At 43.4% G+C, this 23,995-nt stretch overlaps 2 protein-coding genes across 2 annotated transcripts; one reads left to right on the forward strand and one right to left on the reverse strand.

Moving 5' to 3' along the window:
* Positions 1-453: 453 nt before the first annotated feature.
* LOC142214667 (chymotrypsin inhibitor-like) lies at positions 454-22,925 on the reverse strand. The gene is made up of 4 exons (XM_075283616.1): positions 22,880-22,925; positions 1,685-1,725; positions 890-999; positions 454-708 (listed from the first exon to the last, which is right to left on the reverse strand). Exons 1-4 carry the CDS (start codon positions 22,923-22,925, stop codon positions 585-587), a joined length of 321 nt encoding a protein of 106 aa, XP_075139717.1. The 3' UTR covers positions 454-584.
* Positions 7,867-22,243, forward strand: LOC142214666 (uncharacterized). Its single transcript, XM_075283615.1, has 13 exons — positions 7,867-7,991; positions 8,871-9,070; positions 9,749-9,886; positions 10,018-10,147; positions 10,593-12,954; positions 13,377-13,518; positions 13,765-13,923; positions 14,241-14,293; positions 15,289-15,464; positions 16,131-16,525; positions 18,484-18,580; positions 21,426-21,612; positions 22,046-22,243. Exons 1-13 carry the CDS (start codon positions 7,872-7,874, stop codon positions 22,195-22,197), a joined length of 4,311 nt encoding a protein of 1,436 aa, XP_075139716.1. The 5' UTR covers positions 7,867-7,871; the 3' UTR covers positions 22,198-22,243.
* Positions 22,926-23,995: the final 1,070 nt, after the last annotated feature.

Below are 23,995 nucleotides of genomic sequence, written 5' to 3' on the forward strand. Positions count from 1 at the left end.
TATAGTTATAAATCCTTACAGTGACCATACAGTGGCCATACACCTTCAGTAGCTGTCGGATCACTTATACTCCTCTCTTCTGACTCTATGGACATGAACGCTTAGCCTGACCAAGCCTGCGTGTGCTCTGAGTATATTTTATGTGCACTACTTATGATCCAAGGGCATTGCATTGGCCCTGCGGCCTATATAGGGTGCAGCACTGTATATGACTCAGTATAGAGCCCACAACATGCAAACTGATCAAACAAACCAAACACCTTCACTATAAGGAGAGGTGGGAGCCATACGGATGTTAGATTTGGTCCTTGCCGCCTTCCGTAAGTTTTCGTGCTCCTCTTAGGCCAGTTATAAGCCAGCAATGTTCTATAAGGACTATGTACATTATATAGAGATAACACACCGCTGATGCTTAACATGTAACTTTATTACACAGATTAAAATCAATGTATCAATATCAGTCGATTATTGTCTAAACCATTGCTATTCACTGTCTACATTTATCTCATTCTTGCCCATGGACGCGCCGTATAAATCAGTCAGGACGGTTCCTGTAGCTTCATGTGGTCACTATCCAGTACGGACTACCCTTGGTGGGCCCCCTTCAGGTCATGTAGTGACATTACTTGCTGCATCCTTATCCTTCTTTGCTGATCGGATATGGGGCATCGACCTTCATCTTTGATGAGGACCTTATTGGTCCGCTCTCTGAAATATACACAAGAATTAGTCGCCCTGTGTCTGATGGTATATCTAAAGGATCTAAATATCTAATTAATTATTAGTATTATTATATTTTATTGGTACGATCATAGACGCGCGCACTAGATGTAGCAGCCAGGAAGGTTTCCTATTAGCGAGCAGCATATAACGTGTTATATTTCCTTACCTATTCTCCCGGCAGAGCAGACATTCATTTCCATAGGTGAATCCGTCAGTGCCGCAGATCGGCTTATTCTCATACGGGCATGGAGCGTCCTCATTCCTGGAACATGAAGGCTACACGGGTGTCTTTACAGGGAACTATTTACAAGACTATCTGGGTTAAAAAAAAAGTCGACTGTTCTGTGCCTACAAACCTATGGGTCCAGGGTTACACCCCCTGTGTCGTCTGATCCTGCAGGCCGCTCCTCCCCTATATTGGGCACATTAGGCTAGGTTCCCATATGCGTCGGAGCCTCCGTTTAGAGAGGCCATTGCAGCGTCTGTCGAAACTCGCCAGACAAAAAGTCTGACTTTTTCAATTTTTCAGACCCCATTATAGTTATTGGGTTGTGTTTGGGACAAACCAAAACGATGGACACCCCAACACTAGTGTGAACCTAGCCTTAGTAAGTGGTGGGGAATAGGGTTGAGAGATCGGGATCGGCAAAGATTGGATGCCAATCGGCGATCGAGCAAATTTCACGATCGGGATCGGCTGGAAAATGATCGGAAATCAGATTTTAACATCGATCCTGAAATCTCAAACCTAGTAGGGAACAGCTGGAAGGGACTTACACATAAATGTCGGATCAGACTACACGGGGTTTGTTTGTAGTCTGTGAATATGGAGACCCATAACTCTGCATAAGTGCTGTATACACAAAACCAGAGTGCTGGATATTTGTAACCAGGACTATTGTGGCTCTAGTTCTTATTCCAGACATATTAGAGTGTATCTGTAGCGGGGGTTTCATCTCACCTCTCTGGGCCTCTTCACATGTGGGACGGCTAAGACTAGGCCTGTGAATAAAGAAAACTGTAGTCAGTCTGCTGGTGTATGATATAGTCACTAATACTTGTCCAGGACTTTGAAAACATGGCTCAGAAAGTGACATCATGTCATCGGTCACATGGCCATGCCGCAGCTCAGACCCATTCATTTTAATAGGATGGAGAGGTGGCATTGCCATGTGACCGACAGACGTGATGTCACTTTATTAGAAGAAGAAGGCAGCCATGTGTTTGAAGTCCAACACAATCCCTTTAAATGGAATAATATAATAATAATAATATAATTAAATAATAATAATATAATAAAATAATAATAATAATATAATAATAATAATAATAATAATAATAATTGTATTTATAAAGCGCCAACATATTCAGCAACACGTAACATATCGGACATTTAGTATTTTGTATTCTCAGATGTCTCGTCTCAGTTTAGGCTATAATTGAGGGGTTACCGCAATGCGTCCTATTGTTTACCTATGGGGTAACCTTGTGTCTGTCACTAGAAACTAACATAGACTTTACAGTTCAATAGGTTTACACTAACACTGTACAGAAGAAGAATAGTGCAATATATATATATATATATATATATATATATATATATATATATACAAATAGTAGAGATGTGCTGCCCCATCGTAGTTACATATGCAAGTCCATGTACAGATAAGTCTAAATATCATATAACAGCAAGGTAATAGAAAGAGACAGAGGAGGAGTCTATACATCCAACAAGTCTACGCCATGACGCCAGCTACTAGTCTATAAGGGGTTATTCTCATCATAGACAACTAGACATTCTCATAGACACCATAGACCAGGGATAGGGAACCTTTGGCACTCCAGCTGCGGTGAAACTACAACTCCCAGCATGCTCCATTCACTTCCATGGGAGTTCCAAGAACAGTATGCATGCTGGGAGTTGTAGTTTCACAGCAGCTGGAGAGCCGTATGTTCGCTACCCCTGCCATGGACATTCCCATCATAGACTTCCAGAAGATGTGCCTTGATTGTTCAGTACCTAGTTCTCAGTTCCCAATGGTCCCATGGTCGCAGTGAGTAGATTGGTGACTGAAAAATAGAGCGTAGCCCTATGAGATACAAAGTTGTATCCAGTACAGTTCTAAGAGGGAATCCACCTTGTAATAGTCAGGTCTGGAGGGCCACAACCCTCTACGGGTATCAGTGGACATCCTCTAACATCATCTGGTGTCTTGTCATCTTGTATCTTCCATACAAAGCAGTTCCTCTCCCAGGTCTTTCTCTTTTGATGGCTTCCAAGTAATACATTTCCTCCTCAAATCAGCAGTGGATGCAACAAGGAGGTCACCAGTTGGGTCTACTACTTATATTAGAGGAGGACTTGAAGATTCCTGGTCCCAAGGCAAAATCTGTAACAGATTCCTCCAGCACCATGTGCCAATTGTATCACTGGTGTTCTCTTTGGTGGCACCAGAGCCTTGAGACGATTGTCACCTCTGCACCGCTTGTCGTCATGCTCATAGTTATTACTGTATGTAACAATATGATTATATCATAGACTATGTGATTAACTATATCATCATTATATATAAGGCTTAGACTCTTCCTCCATTACAATCACACAAGGTATGGCGGTCGTATACACCAAGTCTTACCTGAGAGCAGGCTGCAGATCAGAGCTTGGAGCAGGATGGAGGACATTATACTACAGTCGTCCAGCGCTAGGTGCCTTGTATATGTACAGGTGCGGTCTCTTATCTATAGCAGAAGTGTGTGCAGACCTGAGAGATTTATTACTGCCATCACACAACCTTATAAAGGTAGTTTTATATGATTTCTGGCGGTCATAAGCAAGTCCATGTCATTGCACCGCAGGAGGCTTCCAGGCCCATCCCAGGTCCAATATCTTCTATCATTAGGACATGTCGAAAATATTACACAAGAGGAGCGAACACCTTGACTAGTGCCCAAATAAAGGGCCCCCAAACCCAACTGGCAACATTGTCTCTTCCATTTCCTTAGGTCAGAATGGATAAATCTATTCTCTTTATGGAAGGCAAAGCCAAGCAGGAGAAACCAAGGAGACATGGAAGTCAATGGAAGATTCAGAAGTCTAAGGAAATATTTCCCAAAATACTAAAGAATTCTCACAATTTTCATGCTTCTCCCATCACAGGTGAAAAAAGCGACTCCACTCAAATGTCCATAGAAGGTTTTGGTGTGCCAAATATAAACTGTTACCATGTTGGATCAATATTGGACCGGTTTATGTTTTGGTGACAGTGGACCTCTGAGAACACATGGAGCTATACAGACCCTGTACTGGAGGTTCCGGAAGGCTTTGGGCCTACTTGGTGACGTCCCAGACATCACAAGGGCCGGGCTTGCGTCCTTATGCGTTGCGATGCAAGCCTGGCTCAAGTGACGTCTCTTCCATCATTGAAGATGGCTGACATCAGCAGGGAATGCGCCGGAGCCAGGGAGAGGTAAGTAACAGTGTTTTTTATGTTTTGCATCCTCCCCTGGGTCTCTGATTATTATACTCTGCGGTCTGAAAAGGGAGGGGGGGCTGGCACGTCAAATGTTCGTCTTGGAGCCCTGCCATTCCTAGGATACAGACGACCTCTCCACAGGCCAAGTCTGACACCTGGACAGCGATCAGTGATCTTGTTGACTGCTTTTCATTCACTCTGCCATTTACATGTAGGTGGGGCTTGGCTGAGCATGCATGTGTATATTTTCCATCTATATGTCTTTGCACAAACAAGGGGAGAACATACAAACTCTATGAAGACGTCCAGGACTCTAGAGCTGCAAAGCTACTGTGCTATTGTAATCCTGTCTGAGGTGACTGCTGCAAAGAAGACCCTACAGAAATAGCAAATGTTAGTCTGTTATTAGGCTTAGTGGTGAGAGTGAAATTTGCAGAATTAGATATGGATAAAAAAAATCTTAAAAATCGGTAATTTTCTTGTTACACATTCCCTATAAGCAACTGATTGCCAGCAAATGTATCATCAACTATAGGAACCATAGACGTGAATACATTATATTGTTTAATTCTATACGCACGGGGGGAACCTGAGGGTGTTCCTGATGTTTTCTATTAGGTCTCTGTCTACATATCAGATCGCCCCATTTATTCTCACTTCTGTAATATCATTCATCTTAATAAAGTTGCAGATATCGTCTCCTCTTACCCTGTAACATTAGGTTTTCCTTCCCCATTTCGGACAGTTCATGTTACATAATCTTACATGATATAACCATAAAAGACAATAGCTGAGAAAACAGAAGTGGCCGCAGGAAATACAGCGCATTGGTTTAACAATTCTTACGTTTGTTTAATAGATTTTTTACAGTAATATTTTAGTATTTACTGTAGGGTGTTACACATTGGGGACAAAGTTGCAGATTAGTGATTGTTCCACAGCCGGGACCTCCATTGATCTCAAAACGTGGAGTGTTTTGCACCCCAGTACCGGGCATCTGGTTGCACAGTGCGACTCTCCATTCATTTGCATGAAATAGCCGAGGATCATTTTCGGTATCTCCAGTGGTCCCCATTCAAATGAATTGAGCGGAGTACACTACGACCTGGTGCCTTGATCAGAACTGGGGTGCAAATCAACTCAGTACTCGAGATGGATGGGGATCCCATCTCTATCCCACCTGTTCATACTGGAATACCCCTTTAATGGCTTGTAGGATTAGACAAGTTCACTTAAGGCACTGAAAATACTGTTGTGGGGGGGGTATGAAATTGGGACCCCGATCTAATAGATAGAATTGAAAGTACATGTTGTGGAGGATCCAACAATTCTATATATAATGGGAGCACCATATGACATATTATTATCGGTAAACCATATTTTTTCAATGCTTCCTTTATTTTTCGATGGTTCCTTCCATTGTGGGGTGCCCACGTGTTCTTCATAGGTTCAGCAAATAATGGGCACCCTCGTCATTGTCTATGGCTGCCTCCGCCAGTCTTAAGTTGGTGACCTCTACAAAAGTTGCAGTGCTCTGAGATGTTGTGTTACGTCATCCACGGCGGCGTTCACCACTGGTCCAGATCTTGTAACTGTATCAAGTAAGACATCACTTGGTTACTATGTTATAGAAAATGTCCCAAGGAATCTGGATATACCAACCCCTTCTAGGGCCATGCCTTCGTCCGCAACGTTGACACGGTCTATGTATCCTCTTCTTCTCTTGTGCGATGGTTTTGATAAGACATGGTTTGCCATGACATGATGTTTTCTGTCATAGTATTCAGGCTGGCAGATATGACTTAGGTCACCAAGTTCTAGGACCGAGCGTATGTCATAGGTTGAGGCTCTTGTGACTGCGCTGGTGATTGTCTAGGTGGGATGTGTGACCATGTGAACCTAAAGAGAAATCCTTCTCAGGGTGTCGGCCACGTGCTGGTGACTATACTGGCTCTAAGAGGGTCCATTATTTTAGTGTCCAGAATAGCGCAATTCCTATATTACCAGTTTAGTCGGTAAGTTTGCAGCAGTGGCCATTACACTCTGGTGTAAGGAAGCTCCCAAAATAAGGGGTGACCTCCTGTACCCCTATAAGAGCTCCCATATCTTCAGGGATCTCTGTTATTGTATCTGTACATGGGAACCTAAGGTGCCCATCACATCACAAAAAGGGGCATAGCTGGCACGATGTTTGTGCTCATGTCACAAAAGCGGTGAGTGACATTCCCCAAAATGAGTGAAGTCCGGCCAGAAGGGGACATGGCCACCCTGATGCTCTATTCTCCCAGAATACTGGCAGCAAATGTTGTCAAATATTGGTAATACCTAGCACGGTATATATGAGTACTGACAAGTGCAAAAACAATACATGGACCCCCGCGCCCCCTAAAAGCTCCTCAGAGCCCTGACAATTCACCATTGATCCACTAAATTCCTTAGCACATTCCCTTACATGCAGACTAATACACAATGAGAATCTGCTTAGTACATATTGGCCCCCGTTACTAATGGGGCCATGTGCAGTTGGCTCCAGATATAATATATTCACCATCACCTATAGATCCCAGAACAAAGATATTACATATCCCTACATTATATGGCAGACTTCATACTTGCCAACTGTCCCAAATCTGCCAGGACTGTCCCTAATTTTCAGAAGCAATCCTGACAAATGAGGCACGTCCTTGTGAACTCTGCCCCAAAAATGAATGGAGTCCAGGTCTGCGGCCATTTGAGCATTACATGACAGTCAATAAGGTAGAACTCCAACAAAAACTGTAAATTGTAGTGAAGGTCATTTTATTACCACTGGTTGTATTTATGGCAGAGATGTGACCAGAATCCCCTTGGCCCAACATGATTCACTGTATGTAATGGAGACCCCACTTATATGCTATCTTTACTACTGATGTCTTCTTATGTTATATAGAGGACTTTGGGCCTCTTGAGGCTCCAAGACCGGGTAGAGATTGCTACCTCTGTATCCCTTAAAGCTAGTTATAGGGGGTTATATACTCCCTTCAGGTCCTTAGTTGTGTCATGTGACTGATACTCTGTCACCCCAACTCACACAGCTTCTTATATGGGGACAAGAAGTCAGATTCACTCAGAATAAAGAGAGAAACTAACTCCATGTCCACACATAAGACGCTGTATTATGTAAAGAGAGAGTATTGGTCACATGACACAGCTGAGGACCACGAGGAAGGAGATAACCCACAAATACAACCACCACTATAAAGATTCACAATGCTACAATGTTACACCATGTATCTTTCTCAGAAGTCAGACAAATACAGTTTTTGTGTAGTGCTCCATTCCTCCTGCAGAGGCCGCTGGAGGGCTAATGTATGTCTTGCCTCGGGTTCCCACGGGGGCCACAGTCTTTGTCAATACTTAGTTGTGATGTTATGTTGATTTGTACAGGGATAGAACAGTAAGAAATAAATTTATCGGAGCCTAATAACAAGTAGACGATAACGACTTCCTCATTCTCTCTGACGTATGTGAAGTATCTATGGGACACTCTAATAAACGTCCAGATAACGAACAGGTCAAGATATTCTGTAATTTAATAGAGGAGATTTCCCGAATAACACAAAGGTTACAGGTTCTCCAGATATATAAAGTCAGCGCTGTATGATAGTTAGTACCGGCGGGGAGAGAAGAGCAGCAATGGCCGGACTTCAGGTCTTCATTGTGTTGGCTTCCATCTTCACGGCTGTGTCTGGGTCCCACATGCAGGGTGGAACCGTATCGTTCAAGGCAACGGAGAAAACACAAACTGGATGGCTGGTAGGACGCGGGGTCTATAGAATATACTAAGTTATTGCAGTCTAATGATGACAAAAATAATTAGAATGACATATACGGTAACCATATGGGGCATAAACTGTGACCACTAGAAGCTGGCCAATGGCCCGGGCCTTGACATGTTAACAATGTGTTGAACCCTGCTCAGAATGGGGCTCCTAAACATCTAACATAAAAAAACTGGCACTCACTGTCCCCTGTCTGGTTCTGATGCAGGCTGGGTCCCCTCCAATCTCTACTGCCTAATGTTGGCCAAGATGGGTCACCGCTGCACCCAGTGAATGGCTGAAGGGGTATTTCTTTATGAGTCACACCACTTTTTTGGGGTGACACCATGGAATAGAGATCAGTGGCTCCAGTGTTGAACTGGACTGACACAGGGATTGGTGAGGGTGAGTGCAATTTTTTGGAACCCCATGTGTTAGCTTGCACGTTGCAAATAGAGTATCTGAAAATGGATTTTATAAACTAGACAACCCATTTGAAGAAGGCCTGTCTGCAGGTCTAAAGCGCCCAGTGACATCCATCATCGGATCGGTGCTGTTACCCTGAGCAAGTTGGTGTTTTGTTTATCCAAATCTGTTCAGCCATTCCAAAGATATAAGCCCTTTAAGTGTTGATGCAGATTAGGGTCTACTAGCCAAGTGGGCGGTGACTTTGTGGTTTATCTGGGGGTGGGGTCTCTGTGTGCTATATGTCCACCCACTTGGCTGAGAGACCTCATTTTGCATCAGCACCATAAGGGCTTATATCTTTGGAATGGTTGAACGGATTTGGATATGAAATTGGGTTGCCGAATTGGACAACCTCTTCTGTTTCTTAATTGATCAATCTGTTGACCTATGTCTTTCCGACTTTCAGGTTGATTTTACATATAAATCATCGTTCATTGATGGCAATGGGGGTCCATTTTATTGGGGCTGCCTATCTGGGCACTGCGGTGTTGAGCTAAACCATTGGAGTCAACCTGTGGAGAACAAAACCTCATCCCCCAGCCGCTGGTACCAGTATGAAGGTCATATGAGGAGACGTGTGGACAGTGATAAACCCTTCCAACTCTGGTAAGATCTGTGGACAGATTGGTGAAGGAACTCTTTGATCTGCCATTTGAGTCCCGATACCCAAGTCATTTGCTGTGTTAGGTTAGGGCACACTGGCCACTAGCACAAACACAATGGCCCAATGTCTCCTGCCAATCTGCAGGGTACGATTATAATGACTAGATGGCAATAGAGATGGGCAAAGCTCTGAAGATTCGCTTCATTTTGGGTTCAGATGGTTTGGGCCAAAGAGGTGAAACAATAAAGAGGTTCCATCTCATGATACATACCAACAAATCCCAAGGAACCTCACTGACTATAATGGGGTCTATTAGGAATCGATTATTTCTCACAGCCAAAAAATTCAGTTTAGCAGGACTTTTTTGTCCACAATTTCTGACAGACTCTGTTCTGGATGGACCTCAACACAGATGTGAATGTAACCTTACACCTCTGACAGTAGTGGACACCAATGAGGATATTCATTATACCTGGCATAAAAAGCTCACAAATTTTTGTGCAAGTTGGACTTTTTTTCCCCAAATTTGCAAGTTTTTCTCCTTCGGGCTCCATTTTTGACGACCTTATCCAATGACGATCTCCTTGCCCTACCACCATTTCCACAAGACGATGATGGATCTTTGTATTGTGTCATTCTGTACAATGGATATAACACAGATTATATTTATGTCTCAACAGGGAAAGAGGTTGTTGTTGGGTCGCCAATAAGTATAATATAGATGGGTGGCAACTGACAACCTCTGTGGATTTAGGAGTCAGATCTGATACTCAGAAGCCCAACAGCTCCCCTGTGACCTCCATCATACCAGTGATAAGGTATAGCACCCAGAGGATCATATCCATCATGATAAATTGACTCCGTAAAGCTAATTGATATTACACGTCTTGCAAGTTTAAGAATATAATGTAAAAAAAAAACACTTTTGCAACTTTTTATTGTATTTAAGGGTTCCTCAGAATTGTGCGACCACCATTCATTTATTGGGACACGACCCTGATGGAGACCATGTGAGGTGCCGATATGGATATTATAATGGAGAATGCGAATCATGTTACTGGGATTTCAATCTAGATCACGTAAGATGATAAATTAGGTGTACAACTATCTTGGGACATCAAAGTAGCCGAAAAAGTGTTCTTGAGCATGGTCAGGTGGCAAAAAAACCTACCCAAACCATGGGCAGAATTTGATTCCAAATTTGCAAGAACTTAATCCAATTTTATTGATCTGGGTAGCTAAAGATTAAAACTACCGTAGCTCAGGTCTGGTGTATTTTGGGTTTTCAGGACACGGGGTGTAACAAGTAACCATGGGGTACCACAGCAAATTTGGTAATAGTGACCCACTTCATTAGGACATTGCCTGCTACCACAATAAGTAGGGTATCCTAAGGATAAGGCATATAAAAAAAAATCATGGACAACCCCTTTAAGGATCCTGACCACCTTCTCAAAATTTAGAGGGAGTGGTCCATAAACTTTTAATCTAAGAGCATTGTATAACAAACATTCTTTATTCTAGAACAAATGTACCGTGTTTGTTCCATCATGGATAAGCCCTGGATTCTATGTGGAGCAATTTATACTTGAAGACTTTCCAAAGAAGAACATTTACCTCAAATACAACGATGGGACAAAAATTTACAGATACGGGTCCTTTAGTCGCAAACGTCGAGAACTACCAAAGGGTTCCCAAAAATATTATTGGTATGGCACCACAGAATCTGTTACCACGGGAGGTAGTCTAGATGATATGACCACATATGGTATAGAAACATCCATGCCACTTCTTCCAGATGTAACCGAGCAAGAAACCACCACGGAACCTCTTCAAGACATTAAGACTTCTCCTTATTACTATATGACTGAAGCTGTTACTGATATTTCTCCAGAAACTCCTTGGGAACCTCTTCCAGACATAAAGACTACCCTAAATTATTATATTACCGAAGATGCTACTGATACTTTTGAAGAAACCACTATGGAACCTCTTGAAGAAACCACAAGGGAATCTCCTCCAGATATTAGAACTACTCCCCATTATCATATTACAGAAGCAACTACTGATATTTTTGAAGAAAGCTCTGGAGAACCTCTTCCAGACATTGAGACTACCCCTTATTATTATACTAAGGAAGTGGTTACTGATACTTTTGAAGAAACCACCATGGAACCTCTTGAAGAAACCACAAGGGAACCTCGTCCAGATACTAAGACTACTCCACAATATTATATAACAGAAGCTATTACTGATACTTTTGAAGAAACCACCACAGAACTTCTTCCAGACTTTAAGACTACTCCCCATTATTATATGACAGAAGCTGTTACTGATATTTCTCCAGAAAATACTTGGGAACCTCTTCCAGACATCAAGACTACTCCCCATATTATTACAGAAGCTGCTACTGATACTTTTGATGAAACCACCAGGGAACCTCTTCCAGAAGAGAAGACCACCCCACATCATTATATTACAGAAGCTACTACCGATTTTTTTGAAGAAACCACCACGGAACTTCTTGAAGACACCACAAGGGAGTCTCTTCCAGACATTAGAACTACTCCCCATTATTATATTACAGAAGCAACTACTGATATTTTTGAAGAAAGCTCCGGAGAACCTCTTCCAGACATTGAGACTACCCCTTATTATTATACTACGGAAGTGGTTACTGATACTTTTGAAGAAACCACCAGGGAACCTCTTCCAGATATTAAGACTACTCCACAATACTATATAACAGAAGCTATTACTGATATTTTTGAAGAAGCCACCACAGAACTTCTTCCAGACTTTAAGACTACTCCCCATTATTATATGACAGAAGCTGTTACTGATATTTCTCCAGAAAATACTTGGGAACCTCTTCCAGACATCAAGACTACTCTCCATATTATTACAGAAGCTGCTACTGATACTTTTGATGAAACCACCAGGGAACCTCTTCCAGAAGAGAAGACTACCCCACATTCTTATATTACAGAAGCTATTACCGATTTTTTTGAAGAAACCACCACGGAACTTCTTGAAGAAACCACAAGGGAGTCTCTTCCAGACATTAGAACCACTCCCCTTTATTATATTACAGAAGCAACTACTGATATTTTTGAAGAAGGCTCCGGAGAACCTCTTCCAGACATTGAGACTACCCCTTATTATTATACTACGGAAGTGGTTACTGATACTTTTGAAGAAACCACCATGGAACCTCTTGAAGAAACCACAAGGGAACCTCTTCCAGATATTAAGACTACTCCACAATATTATATAACAGAAGCTATTACTGATATTTTTGAAGAAACCACCAGGAAACCTCTTCCAGACACTAAGACTACCCCTTATTATTATACTACGGAAGTGGTTACTGATACTTTTGAAGAAACCACCATGGAACCTCTTGAAGAAACCACCAGGGAACCTCTTCCAGATATTAAGACTACTCCACAATATTATATAACAGAAGCTATTACTGATATTTTTGAAGAAACCACCAGGGAACCTCTTCCAGACACTAAGACTACCCCCTATTATTATACTACGGAAGTGGTTACTGATATTTTTGAAGAAACCACTAGGGAACCTCTTCCAGACACTAACACTACTCCCAAATATCATATTACAGAAGCAACCACAGAAATTTTTGAGGAAACCACCAGGGAACCTCTTCCAGGCATCACGACCACCCCACATTATTATATTACGGAGGCTGTCACTGATCCCTCTAGAAGAACAACCTCAGTTTTCGAAGAGACCACTCAACACATTTTGACCACGACAACGACAGCTCCGTATGAAACAACAGGATGGGACATTTCCCCCACTGTTTTACCTAACAATATGGATCCTTTGAGCAAAATTTCCCTGCAATTTATAGTGGAAGGTAAGAATGTCTTGTGCAGTGTGGGTTCATAACACGTGCCTATAAATCTCTATGGGTTTAGACAACTTCGAGGGAGGCAGCAAATTGGACAGGGTTGTGGGGCAGGAGTGTGGGGTCTAACGTGTCATGGTATTGGCCCACCCTTATGATGGCTGACAATTAAAACTAGCTCAGGTCTACCTATGGCTAGGACCATGTTTCCATAGCCTGGTTGTGCTACAGATACTTGGGCTCTAGCGGTTTCTTGCAGGTCTCTCCCATTCTACCTAGTTGGACATGGTGGTCTGGTTATCATCACCCTTAGTGGGCCCAAGAAATCCAAGATGGACACTAGATACCAATCTAGTAATAGGAATATCAATGCAAATTCCTAGTGTTTGCTTTAATTTTGGTTACCACCACTTGTTTTTTATCCGTTCCAGTTACCGACCGAGCCCCCTCCTGCACATTTGGGGATTACAGGCCAAAATTTATCTTCCCTACTCCGCTTCAAGGGGAACAACTAAGGACCAATGTAGGAAGAGTATTCCAGCTTCATCTATCAGCTCAGGCAGCATATGAAAGGTAAGACATACCGTATATCACATAGTTGCTAAAATTCTCAATTTACCGGGACAGTGCATAATATTCAGGCACGATCAACCGAAAAAGGAACCACGGCTAGCAAAACCTTGCCCCATTGTGTGAGGTCCCAACCAGTATAGGGGTGGACACTGGTGGGTGGAGGGTTGTCTATGGCTGGGCCAGTGGTGTGTCCATGGGTGGGTCAGAGCTAATGAAAGTTATACATTTCCATGTAATTTTTTGCAGTGTATCAGATTTTAAGGTCAGTGGCCCACCGGGCATCTCCAAATCCTTCACCCACACATCTCGGTCTACTACAAGGAGCATGGTGGCAGAATGGAGACCCTCCGAAAATAATGTGGGAGACCATGTACCCTTCTGTTTTGTGGCAGAGACGTCCAATGGGTCAGTACACTTGGTTTACACGTAGTTTACCTGGGCAGAATACGATGCTGTAATGTATTCGGTGGTTAGAGTTGCTTAACAACCGTTTGGATTCATATAGGGTTTGTCCAGTATTTGCCTTTTACAGAAACAGCGCCCCATTTGTCCAGAGACTGGTTCTGGTATTGCAGCTGGGTTCTGGTGACTTGAATGGGGTTGAGCTGCAATACCACACACAACCTGTGGTTAGTCGTGGCGCTGTGTCTAGAAGAAAAAACAACTATGACAACCCCTTTAACTATTGTACACATTTATAATGTTATTCTGTATTCCTACAGGTATCAGTCTGAAATGCGTTGTGTTGTAGTGGTGGTGGGACCCGGCAGTTTAGGTAACGCTCCTCTATATTATTCGATCTCATGATGTGTATATCTAATTGTTTTAGGTTCTGTTCTCACTATTATCAAGGTTTTTGTTTGGCTAAAGTCAGTATATGTAACAGAAACCCCCTCTATGGCCTCCATATGCAAACTTATCAACTCTGAAGTTGCTAAAATAGGGAAGAGCAAGGCCCGTCCCCAGCCATGTCCAGATTACCTGGTCCGGCCAATAAACCATCCTGGACTTCCCATAAAGCAAAAGGGGTTTGTATGCCGCGTCCCCTTTTCAGATCGGGCCATGCCAACATCGACCCACAGTGTCAGACTGGCCCACCAGGATACCAGAGGGTCCTCCAGTGGGCCCCCAGCTCTAACACAATAAGGACACCCAATTTGAAGGGTATAATGGTCTATTTTCTGGTGCTGTTGAAGGGTCGGTCCCCAAAATAATTTTATCTGATGGGCAGAAGGAACCTCCATCCAAAACTGGTCATCTCTATCCAGTTGGTGGCGGGTCCTACGCCGAGCACCCTCACTGATCAGCTGTTGGAAGCGTCTGCAGCACTTGGGCGAGTTCTGCAGCCTCTTCATTCTTTACCAGGCACAGTGCTGTAATCTTGTAGTGGTGGTGCCTGGTACTGCAGCTCTGTCCTGTCTAATGGGAGCACCAAAGAGGAGCCCGATGAGATTTATTGGACTCATCTCTAGATAAGTTTAAAGGTTTTTTTATTTTTAATGATGGCTTCATAAGAGGTCGATTTGGGACACTAAACCTCCCCAACCCATAAGGACCCGTGGGTGGTTTAGTGTCGTCCTGATAGGTTCCCTATAAGTGAATAAAGCCTGGTAATGATGAGGCCTCAACAGCTGATCGTTGGGGTGCCGGGAGGGGAACTCTCACCGATATGATTCTGATGACATATCCTAAGCAATAACGCCATTACTTTTTGAACATATGAAAAGCCCAACTTCAGACCATTGAATGTTTTTGACCTCCTGTGTCTAGATACCATCCAGTTGACCTGCCACGAGAACACCATGACTTTAGTAGCGGCCAAGTCATCTGATCATGAACTGTATGAGAACCAATTCCGCCTCAATGATCCGAAATGTCTGGTTAGCTCAAACAGCACCCACCTCATAGCAAGCGTGGCCTACAACTCCTGCGGGACCGAGACTGAGGTAAGAGAGATGATACTGATGTATTGGATGGGTCTTATTGTATGATGATATCCTGCAGGCCATCTATGGAATACAAACAACATAATCCCTCACCAAACAAGGGGTGCCTCCTATAAGCCCCCAAAACCCATTCAATCCCTTTGTGTCTCCATATGGTATCATGCCCCCTTGTGACCCACACACAATATAATGCCCCCTTCTGGCCCCCACAGGGTATCATGCTCCGTGTGGTCCCCACTCAGTATTGTATATTACCCCCCATATGGCTCCACACATTACAATACCCCCTCTATGTGGCTGACACTTATTATTATGCCCCCTCATAGTCCCACACATTAAAATGCCCCTTGTGGTCTCACACATTATAATGCTCCCCCTTATGGCCATACATTAAATTGTCCTCTTTTGGTAGTCCCCACACATTATAATGTCCCATTGTGGCCCCATATAGTATAATGCTAAGTCAAGAAGTGACGGCACATCCAGGCAATATAAGATGGGGGTCCTATGTGACCGATGCAACCATAGCTTGGACTGGATATTTTTGGGATGTTCATTTAACCCTTTTAATGCCACAAATTTCCTCAATGAAATTTACTTTTTGAATCAGTTGTTGGATTTGACCTGTAAATTTACCATTTTATCCCATCTTCCTCTTCCATCCAGGAAACAGACCACGATATTGTGTTTAAGAACCAGGCCACGTCCTTTAGAGACAATTCCAGCGTCATTACCCGGAAACATGGGGTGTCCATCCCCTTTAACTGCTCCTTTCCCAAAAAGACCCGGGTATCGTCTTCATTCCGGGCCCATAAATCAGATTACGTCTTCTCGGAGGCCGGATTCGCTAACTTCACCTATAAGTTCCAGTTCTACACAGACGATCTCTTTGAGGAGGTAGAAAGCGAGTATCCTCTGGAGGTGACACTGCGGGAATTACTCTTCATGGAGATCCAAGTCTCTTCTTCAGTCCCCAATGTCCAGTTATTTGTGGAGTCTTGTAAAGCTACACCCCATGATAATCCCAATGATCCCACATTTTATGACATCGTACAAAACGGGTAAATTCACTTATTTACTCTCATAGAGATCTTCAGTGTTTATGACCATTGGTGGCCGCACCACCAGACAAGGCCACAAGAATAAGAGATGTTTCATATTGTGCATTAAAGGGACTGTGGCCCCTTCTTTTGTGGGGTCACCACCATCAATCACACATTGCAGACCTCGATATGTGCCCTATTAGGTCATCCTATTAATATTATAAATGTGAAAGTTTGTAGGTTTGTGAGTTTGGATGTTCGGATGTTTGTTCCTCAATCACGGAAAAACCGCTCCACCGATTTGGCTGAAATTTTCCACACACTTAGTTAATACACCCGATTGCGCAATAGGCTACTTTTCGTCACAATAGCGCACATACGTTTGTGCCAGGACCCCCACAAAACCCAAACTCACACCACCATCTCTGCAATCTCACACACTTTGGACCATAGCAAGCCACAAAATTCCTATTGCCCTCTACAGCCTCGCCCCTAACCCCACACAATCACATATACATATACTTTACCACTTTGCCCCTCACCTTAACGATACTCCAGGAGGCGCTCTTTAACGCTCCGGAGCAGCCATGTTTGCCGACCCCCACCGCTCTGACAATCCGCAACACCGCCCACCCATGTCAATACCCCTAGGAGGTCTAATAAATGCAAAAAAAAAAGTTTAAAAAAAGTAAAAAAAAATATAAAAAAATAAATAAAAAGGATTAAAAATTCAAATCACCCCCCTTTCCCTAGAACACATATAAAAGTAGTTCAAAACTGTGAAACACATACATGTTAGGTATCCACGCGTCCGAAATCGCCCGCTCTACAAAGCTATACAAATATTTTTCCTGTTCTGTAAACGCCGTAGCAGGAAAAATAGTCAAAAGTGCCAAACCGCCATTTTTTCACTGTTTTGATTCTGATAAAAATTTGAATAAAAAGTCATCAAAGCAATAACATTTCCCGAAAATGGTAGAACTAAAAAGTACACCCGTTCCCGCAAAAAAAGACGCCCTATACATCCCCGTACACGCACGTATAAAAAAGTTACGGCTGTCGGAATATGGCGACTTTTCAAAAAATAATTTTTTTAAACAGTTTTGGATTTTTTTTAAGGGGTCAAAATGTAAATAAAACCATATACATTTGGTATCCCCGGAATCGTAACAAAACAGAGAATACAGGGGACAGGTCATTTTGGTTGCACAGTGAACGCCGTAAAACCAAAACCCGTAAGAAAGTCGCAGAAATGCATTTTTTCTTCAAATCCACCCCATTCTGAATTTTTTCCCTGCTTCCCAGTACATTATATAGAATAATTAATGGCGGCATCATGAAGAAAAATTTGTACCAGGAAAAATTAAGACCTCATATGGCTCTGGGAGCGGAGAAATAAAAAAGTTATGGGGTTTAGAAGGAGGGGAGTCAAAAACGAAAATCAAAAAATGCCATCGACGGGAAAGGGTTAACTTCAAATACTTCTGTCCCAAAGTCAATATGTAAAGTTTCTCACAACACCGTATATATAGCAGCTCAAATACAAAGTAACTTCAACACAAAAGTCTCACGTATTCTCTGAATTACAGCAAAAACAAGATACAAAGTTACATTTCATATCCCATACCTTATACACAGTACGAAAACCTTACCCTCGCCTGTATATACCCACTGCTACAATCACCGCAGACCAAGTCGCGGGTACCAGCTAGTATAGACATAATAGAGAAGGTCCTTCATCAGGACCCTCATAGCCAAAGCATGGAGCTACTACATATAGTGACTATGATCCTGGCACCGCCGTGGGGTAGTAATTCTTTTATAGGGTGCATTGTTGCTATATAGTCCAGGGGGGGGGGGGGGGGGTCGCTGTAGTAGGTTGGATTGGTTTGGTTGGCTATGTAATGGGGCTGTACTATATAGGGAGCCATGTGATTGGGGTATCTAATGTATAACGTGTAATATTAATATTTCAGATGTATAATGGATGAAACCTTTGTGGTTTACTCTTCGACAAGGACACAATACAGATTTGCAATGGAGGCTTTTGCTTTTATGGGGGACTATAGTGAGGTAAGTAATGTATATGGATGAGGAGTATAGGACTGGGATCCAGATGGACAGATCTAAAAGTTTCTCTTATATATAAATGCCCAGTTATGGAAACAAATCTTTATATCTGGATATCTTGTAATGTGAATGATGCCCGAAACCTACGACCACTATGAGCGGGTGTAGATTTCAGTGCAGGTGAAAGGCCCTGGAGTGGGTGAACCTGATTTATGACAAGGCCCGTGCCTCCTTATATATGCGCCCCTAACCTACGCAGGGGATATGAAGACTGGTAGTGAGAATGTCAGTCTTCATAATTCCCCCTTGGAGTCTCTATGGCAGTGCGCCGCAGCTGTATGGCTCCATCTTAAGGAGTTGTACAAGGCTCCATCCCCGCCATACAGCCTCTGTGCATGTGTCCTACATAGTGGAAGACGTCTCCAGGAAGCAGGGTCGGACTGGCCCGCCGGAGCACCGGGGAATCCCCCGGTGGGCCCGAGGCCCCGACTATATATTGCTGCACGTTTTATTTAAGAAAAAGCATAGGCAGGAGAAGCACTGGTCAGGGGCCCGATCGGGATGTCAGGGGCTGGTTCGGGCCCCTGTCCAGTGCATTTGCATTGATAAACTGAGCGCTGCTAGTGGCAGGGGCTGGAACAGTAAGCTCGGGGCCCCAGGCTGCTGGCAGCGCTGTAATGAATAAAGAAGCATGGCTGCCGTCAGTTTCCCAGGGCCCCGACACTTACACCGAGGGGCCTCCTGCCAGTGCAATCTTAGGAAGCGCTCTCTCTGCAAGCCGGGACTTTCCCCCCTCCCCCTCCTCTTCAGAGTGAGTCATCGCTTACATCGCCCGTGTGGGGACAGAGGAGTCTGCTGCTGCTGTTTCACAAATGTGAGTATATTTTTTTCTTTTTTTTTGGTAAAATGTAATGTTTAATATGTATGTGTGTATATTTGTTTAACCCTTAAGTCCTACCATGGTGTCTATCATACACCACTACCATACACATATCATTATGATAGACACCATGATAGTACTTAAGGGTTAAAGCATGTGTCTTGTATACTGTGTGAGGACTGTATGTTTGTATACAGGTATGTGTGTGTGTATACACAGTATGCTATAATAATGTGTGAGTGTATGTATATATGGGAGTATATATGGTATATGAATGTATATAAATGTGTATATGCTAAATATATATATATGCGTGTGTGTGTGTATGTGTGTGTATATATGTTAGTATATATGGTATATGAATGTATATAAATGTGTATATACTAGATATATATGCTATATATATATATATATATATATATATATATATATGTGTGTGTGTGAATATATATGAATGTATATGTATGAACGTGTAGGTAACTGTTGTAGTTTTTGGAAATCGCAGCACTTATACCTACGGAAACACCTACAGTGTCCCTATAGGTAGAATGGAAGCAGAAAGTCCTCAGAGCAAACCTCTGTGGAATTTCTGCAAAAAGCGCTGCAGGAGAAACTGATGTGTTGCCGCCGGGGGTTTTCCTGCAGCGCTTTTTTGCTGTGGGACGCTGTGTTAGGTCTTATCCTTATAGTGTGATATACAATATATTGAGATGTTAAGGAGGAGCTCTTACCACCTGGGGCACATGCGGTTTTATATACCGCTAGAAAGCTGACAGTGTGCTGAATTCAGTGCAGCTTTCCCATTCTGTGCCCCCGGTGAAGAGCTATATGTCCCGGTACCGTAACTCTTCACTGTCAGAAGGGCGTGTCTTACAGTCAGTCAGGAACGTCCTTCTTCCCAGTAGCTCCTATTGTGCTGTACTATGAGATCGGGGAGGAACGCCCCCCTCCCCTCCTGATAATGTTCGTCCATAGACGTGTACTGGGGGTGGTAGCGTTCCTCACCACTCAACGTCATCACTAGGCGGTAAGCAAAGCCCCCTCACACAGTACAGCGCAATAGACACTACTGCGAGGAAGGGCGTTACTGATTGACTGTCAGACACGCCTTCTGACAGTGAAGAGCTACAGTACCGGCACCGATAGCTCTTCACCCGGGGCACAGAACGTGAAAGCTGCACTGAATTCAGCGCACTGTCGGCTTTCTAGCGGTGTATTAAACCGCATGTGCCCCAAATGGTGAAAGGTCCTCTTTAAGGATTAGGCACAACAGTGAGACGCAGTGTTTTTCATTGAGCTTTTGTCCCCATCCCCCGTTATCCTCCCGCCTGTGTCTGTTCAGTCTCATGGCCTTATTTCTGGAAATCCTGTATCTAAATAGTCTCAGCAATCACATGAGGTGCAGGACTCCCAGCATGGAGGCGCCGGCACAAGACTAAATGGACACTGGTGGCGGACAATGGAGCAATGGGGACAGGTGAAGGCACTTTTATTTTTTTATTTTACACCTCCCACCAGGCAAATGGGTTGATCCAATTCCTGGACAAATCTTTAAAGGATTTATCCAACTTTATAATATTGATGGTCTGTCCTTAGGATAGGCCGTCAATATTACATCTGTGATGATACAACAGCCAGGACCTCTGCAGATCAGCTATTCCAGGACAGCGTGGCTACAGGTAATGGTAACATTTCTAGGAGCTGCGCTGTTCACTTTCCATACAGTGCGTAGCAGTAGGTTTAGGTAGTATGTTGTTGCACATTGTATGGCAGGTGAGCAGCATGGCTCACAAGATGGTATTACCTTTAGCTGCCCTGTCTCGGCATCGCTGGTCTGCAGGGTCCTGGTGGTGGGCCCCTAGAAACAATTCCACTGGTGGGCCCTAGACACCCCAGTCCGACCCTGCCAGGAAGCCTGCAAATAATTTCAGAAGACTTATTGTGTTTCCTTTGTTACTGACTCCTTAGGTTTATATGAGCTGCACAATGATCTTATGTAAGCTCGGAGAACCCGGGACCCGCTGTACCCAGGGCTGTATCACAAAGTCATCGGGAGACTCTCATAGACAGCGGAGATCATTGAGCTCAGAGTCTCAGCAGCACTACATCTCCCAGGGCCCCATCACAATGAAGAGACAATCTCCTAGTAACACAGGTGAGAACACTAAGGCTCTGCGCACCAGGTGCAGCTATAGGGGGGCAGAGGTAGCAGTCACACCCGGGCCCTGGTGCTCGAGGGGGCCCGATGTCACGTAACAAGATACTTGTGTTATAAATGGTACATGGTATATGCCAAAAGGACAATTCCAGCACCTTATGACTATGTTGGATATGTATCAGGAACTTTCCTGGGACCTGCACTAAATATAACGTATAAGCATAATGTGAACACACCAAATCTGTTTTCCCTCCGTCCTATCAGCTGCACCAAACCAGGGCGTGTGCTCAAGGAGGACTTAAAGGGTTTGTCCTATAAAGACCATCTCTATCCAAACACCCTTATAGGACACCCAGCACTCCACTCTATAGGACGGCCTGTAATGTAATGGTAAATACATATTGACTAATCTGTATCTTTTTTCCGTCAGACCTCGGAGGATCGCCCTCTCTGAATGTGAACACGCTGGTGATTTCCCTCTCTGGAGTCGCCATTGTCGCGTTGCTCGGACTCACCGTACACACATATATGAGAAGATCCCGGGTCTCAGGTTATGAGCTGCTGAAAACTCAAGATTTCTGAACCAAATTGTTTAATAAAATGAATCAAATTAAAATTTAATGTAATCTGAATAAAAAATAATTTCTCACAGTCATCCATTGAGAGAATACTGCGGGAACTGTATGAAGAGCGGGTTTTGGAGTTTGTACTTCCGGTATACAGTGTATGTTCTACACCTTATATATATAGTCACATTATACTGTACAGTATATAGCTGGCATGTTACCCATTATGGACCTGTCAAACAAGACCATGCGTCAGGACTGTGATAGGGATCTGCTAGGACACGTTTTTATGAAGACAGGCTTGGTAGTGTCCTTGTAAGAGTGGAAGACATGATCTTGGCGCATCAAGGACTGTGTTTAGCCCCATAATAGGGTTCAGGATTAGGTTTTGTAGAGTTGTTATAAGGCAGCTTAACTCATAGCAACCTTGTTCTCCATATAATAGCATACAACTTCAAGGGACTAGTGCGCACAACCCCACTTTGCTTCTATTACCTACATCCCAGGGGCCTATGCAACGAAGCTCAAGGGTCTGATGGACCAAAACCTTCTACTGAACACCCCCAAATGTTAGTCGTTGTCATGAAATTTCATTATTCCAACAAAACTGATCATTATATTATTATATACTATGTGGTTAACTATGCCTTTACCTAATAATCACACAAGGTATGGCGGTCGTATACACCAAGTCTTACCTGAGACCAGGCTGCAGATCAGAGCTTTGAGCAGGATGGAGGACATTATGCTTCGGCACTAAGGTCGTCCAGCGCTAGTTGTCTTGTATATGTAGAGCTCTGGTCTCTTATCTATAGCAGAAGTCTATACAGACTTCACCTAAGAGATTTATTACTGCCGTCACATCAGCCTCAGTAACACTTATCGTATGATTTCTGGCGGTCATAACGTAAGCAAATTCATGTTATTGCACCATAAGTGGCTTCCAGACACGACATCTCAGGTCTAATATCATTGAGAGCTATCAAAGGGTGGGAAAAACTGAGCTCAGAGATAAGATCTTCACCATCAATCCATTGTGTCTTCAAGTGCCATAGTTGAAATGGCCAAAACCCATTGACTTTATGATGCACGAGCAATCAATGCTCCATTGCTCAGTGGAAGATGCAGAGTCGCAAACCCTCAGAGATAAAACATCATGTAACTCAGGTTTCACCAAAGTGTAAAAGTGACCATAGAAATGCAATAGTTGTTGGCGACTATTCAGAAAGCAACTTTTCCTTCTACCCCCCCCCCCCCCCTATATACACACATTGTCTTTTTCAGTAGGGAGAGGGGAACAAGCGCCTGCTGGTCTGAACGAAAGGATCAAGCATGTTAAAACCCAAAAGTCAGCTGACACATTAAAGGGTTAACAGATCCTGGAGAAATTGTCAGGTTCAGCTGTAAATGAGCTAATTTGTTTAGCTACCTTAAAGGAGACTATGTGTCCTATTCTTAGGATAGATTATCAACGACAGATTGGTGGGGGTCCAACACTTAGTACCCCCACCGATCAGCAGCTATGGTCACCAGACCTGCACAGATAACTCCATATACTGTTTAGTTCCCTTGAATCAGAGCAGAGCTATAGCATCCATTACACAGTGTACAGAGCAGAGCTATAGCATCCATTACACTGTATACAGAGCAGAGCTATAGCATCCATTACACAGTGTACAGAGCAGACCTATAGCATCCATTACACAGTGTACAGAGCAGAGCTATAGCATCCATTACACTGTATACAGAGCAGAGCTATAGCATCCATTACACAGTGTACAGAGCAGAGCTATAGCATCCATTACACAGTGTAC

This window comes from Leptodactylus fuscus, chromosome 7, assembly GCF_031893055.1.
Source record: "Leptodactylus fuscus isolate aLepFus1 chromosome 7, aLepFus1.hap2, whole genome shotgun sequence".
In the NCBI taxonomy this organism is placed as follows: Eukaryota; Metazoa; Chordata; class Amphibia; order Anura; family Leptodactylidae; genus Leptodactylus; species Leptodactylus fuscus.